Source organism: Camellia sinensis, chromosome 9, assembly GCF_055761805.1.
Source record: "Camellia sinensis isolate YWXY chromosome 9, ASM5576180v1, whole genome shotgun sequence".
In the NCBI taxonomy this organism is placed as follows: domain Eukaryota; kingdom Viridiplantae; phylum Streptophyta; class Magnoliopsida; order Ericales; family Theaceae; genus Camellia; species Camellia sinensis.
This window is the reverse complement of record NC_138969.1, coordinates 21,653,722-21,656,782: the sequence shown is the minus strand read 5'-3', so window position 1 is coordinate 21,656,782 and position 3,061 is coordinate 21,653,722. Positions and strand designations below refer to the sequence as shown.

General features: G+C 49.0%; 1 protein-coding gene across 1 annotated transcript; it reads right to left on the bottom strand.

Annotated features, from left to right (window-relative positions):
• Positions 1 to 1,053: 1,053 nt before the first annotated feature.
• Positions 1,054 to 2,787, bottom strand: LOC114313433 (uncharacterized). Its single transcript, XM_028259819.2, has 2 exons — positions 1,916 to 2,787; positions 1,054 to 1,636 (listed from the first exon to the last, which is right to left on the bottom strand). Exons 1-2 carry the CDS (start codon positions 2,785 to 2,787, stop codon positions 1,054 to 1,056), a joined length of 1,455 nt encoding a protein of 484 aa, XP_028115620.2.
• Between the last annotated feature and the right edge of the window lie 274 nt (positions 2,788 to 3,061).

The following is a 3,061-nucleotide window of genomic DNA, read 5'->3' as shown; positions in this document are numbered from 1 at the left end:
TCAATAGTGCGGCCAAAAAGAGGAACGAATATTTTGGTTACCATCCTCTGAAAAGTTTCCCTTGCATTTTTTAGGCCGAACGGCATGACCTTGTAGCAGTACAAGCCTCTGGGAGTGGTGAACAAAGTGATCTCTCGGTCTGGTTTGTACATGGTAATCTGGTGGTAGCCGCGATATGCATCCAAGAAGCTAAACCTCTGATGGCTAGCGGTTAGATACACCAACTGGTCTATTCTTGGGAGGGGGAAGCTGTCCTTTGGGCACGCACGGTTGACTGTCTTATAATCCACCCACACCTGCCATTTACTATTCTTCTTCAAAACTACCACTGTGTTAGAGATCCATCTGGGGTACTGCACTTCTTCCATCGCCCTAGCTTCCAACAAGTTCTTGACCTCCTCTGCCACTATCTCGGCATGGTGCAAGGTTGAGCGCCGCGTTCTTTGGAAGACCGGTCGTGCATTTGGAAAGACATTCAACTCGCGAAAAATAAAGCTACGGTCAACACCAGGCATATCGTAAGGCGTCCACGCAAAGGCCTCAATGTTGGAAACCAAAAAAGTTGACATAATCGAGCCACTTGGCATTGGAGAAAGATGATCCCAAAAGAAAGAACTTATTTGGATCATTCTCATCAACGCGAACTTACACCAAATCTTCAGCCGATTTCTCTTCGACTTTTCTTCCCACGACTTCCAGGGCTTCCTTCCTTTCTGGTCCTTCTATGATTTGAACAAAGCCTTCGGTAGCTCGGCCGCCGTTTAGTGCGACAAAGCACTGTTTTGCCATTACTTGGTCCCCCCAAACCTCTTCTACTTGTCCTGCTAGCACTGGAAAACGCAGGACTTGGTGATAAGTCGATGCTACTACCTACATGACGTGCAACCAGCCCTTTCCCAGGATTATGTTGTAGGTTGATGGGACCTTAAGCACCCAAAATTCCACTTGCTTCGTGATTGACTGGCAATATAATCTTTTTGATTGGTCATTCGGGTTAAGAGTTGATGCCTACCAAAGGGGACATTGTTCGAGCCAAGTCTTTGTCCTCCAACTTCATCTTTTGGTATTGAAGTCCTTGATGCGAAGGGTCACCACCAAAGCATCATTATGTGGCGTTTGAATTCTCTCCAAGTCCTTCTTTGAAAAAGTTAAGAGGTCTTTTACCTCGGTCTTTCCTTTCTTCATGCTGGGTTGAACAGAGAGCACTTCCCTCATGTGCTCAGCCTTTTTGATTATCCCCCTCAGCTCACAAACTTGCGCTAGTTCGATGATGCCGTGAATGACATTGATTACCCCTCGGGGTGCTGCATCCAGGACAGCAAGGCCATTTGGTTCAACCTGTCCTTGTGGGGCGGTCCTCATAGCCCTGTCTATGTACTGGTCCAGATACCCAGCCGCCACCAGCTCCTCCAAATGTCGTTTGAGCGGCACACAGTCCTCCGTTCGGTACCCCCTTTCTTCATGGAAGGTGCAGCCATACCTTGAGTTGAAGCCCCTCTGTGTGTCTCCCAATTTGGCCAGCCAACGCACGTAGGGCTCACCTTGGGTCTCATTTAGGATGCGGTAAATTGGGATCTTAAAGATAGTGGTGGTGCCGGTTCGTGATTTCAATTTTCTCTTGGCATCTTCCTCTTCACTACGAAGAGCGTTAGCTCAGTCATTTCTGTGACTTTTGTTTCTATCATTGCGGTTTAAACCGCAATGTTGGTCTCTAGCTCGGTCATTAGGGCAGTTGTCCTCCTATCCCACCGAGTGAACCTTCCCAGCCACTCTTCCGTTCGCCGCAATCGGATTTGCTTTAACGGTTGCGGTTACGGTGGCGATGATGGCATCATCTTCCACTTGGATATGTTAGTTGATCTGCTATATCAAGGACTCCATGGTTGTGGGTTAGTCCATCATAAGCGAGTCTTACAGCCTATATCCGACTGGGAGACCTCGCTTGTATTTTGCAATAGCAAGAATGGTGGGGCAATCAAGGATATCATTGTAAGTTTCCCAATACTTGGCATTGTATGCCTTGAAAGAACCTCCAGATTCCATCTTGACACTCAGGAGGTGGTCAACCTCCTTCGGTGTTTGAATGTTGGTTTTGAATCTGGTGACAAAGCCCTCTGCTAGTTGTTGCTGCCCCTCGATGCTCTCCTCTGGGAGTCTTTCAAACCACTTCAGGCCCAGTTCTCCCAAACTTGCTGTGAATATGAGACACATCAAGGCACCATTGCGCCGGTGGGGAGCCATTACTTGCGAGTAATTATTCATGCGCATGTACTGATCCATTTTGCCATCGTACACTGTGAACTTAGGTTGATGGAATCCGGTAGGGAGTGGCATGCTCTCGATCTCTGGGGACAGTGGGGTAGCGGTAAATCTTGCTAGCTCTCTGCCCATTGGTGCTGGGGCCATTATTCTAGGCACTAGCATTGCCACTTCCTCACTGCAACGGGTTTGGGGACTCAGCCTTTGCATCGCTGGCAATCTTTGGGTCTCTCTACAGCGAGCTCGCTCCTCCAATACATCCCTCAGGTCCCCCAAATGGGCAGAGTAAGAGTATCTCGACGTCGTCCATGGACGTAAGGGACGGTAACTGCAGTCGTGAGTGTGAGATCTCTCCACTGGTGGGTCAGAGTCTCCAACTCCAAAGCTTCTTGTGATAGAGAAAGAGGGCGTCCCATCTCGGCGATGACTGTCAGAGCGACGGGGCGGGGAGCACTCGCTGTGGTTGCCCACTCCAACAACACCCTTCTCCTTGATTTGGTGTTTCAGTGTCTCCATTTCAGCTGCCATCTTCTAAATGAGGGCATCCTGGCCTCTGAGTTTGTGCTCCAAGCATGGAGCATATGACTCTCCTCGTTGTCGGCGACCCTCTAAACTCTTGAAGTGTTTAGTGCTCCTTGCGCGTTTGTCTGGCACACTTCTGGAAGAGGTTTCCAGGTTCGCTATAGTCGGAATAGTGGGAGGGCCATCTCTTCATCAGACAGACTCTGGTGTGATACTGTCGACAACGGACATCAGCATTTCGTCGTTGTTAGCCATGGAAATTGTCGAAAAAGCTTGGCCA

Excerpts from the sequence above, each read along its gene's own strand:
- LOC114313433 (XM_028259819.2), bottom strand. The coding sequence starts at position 2,787 with ATGGCAGCTGAAATGGAGACACTGAAACACCAAATCAAGGAGAAGGGT. Across the intron at positions 1,637-1,915 it reads CTCCCAGTCGGATATAGGCT|TGAAGAGGAAGATGCCAAGA; the intron begins GTAAGACTCGCT and ends CGCTCTTCGTAG.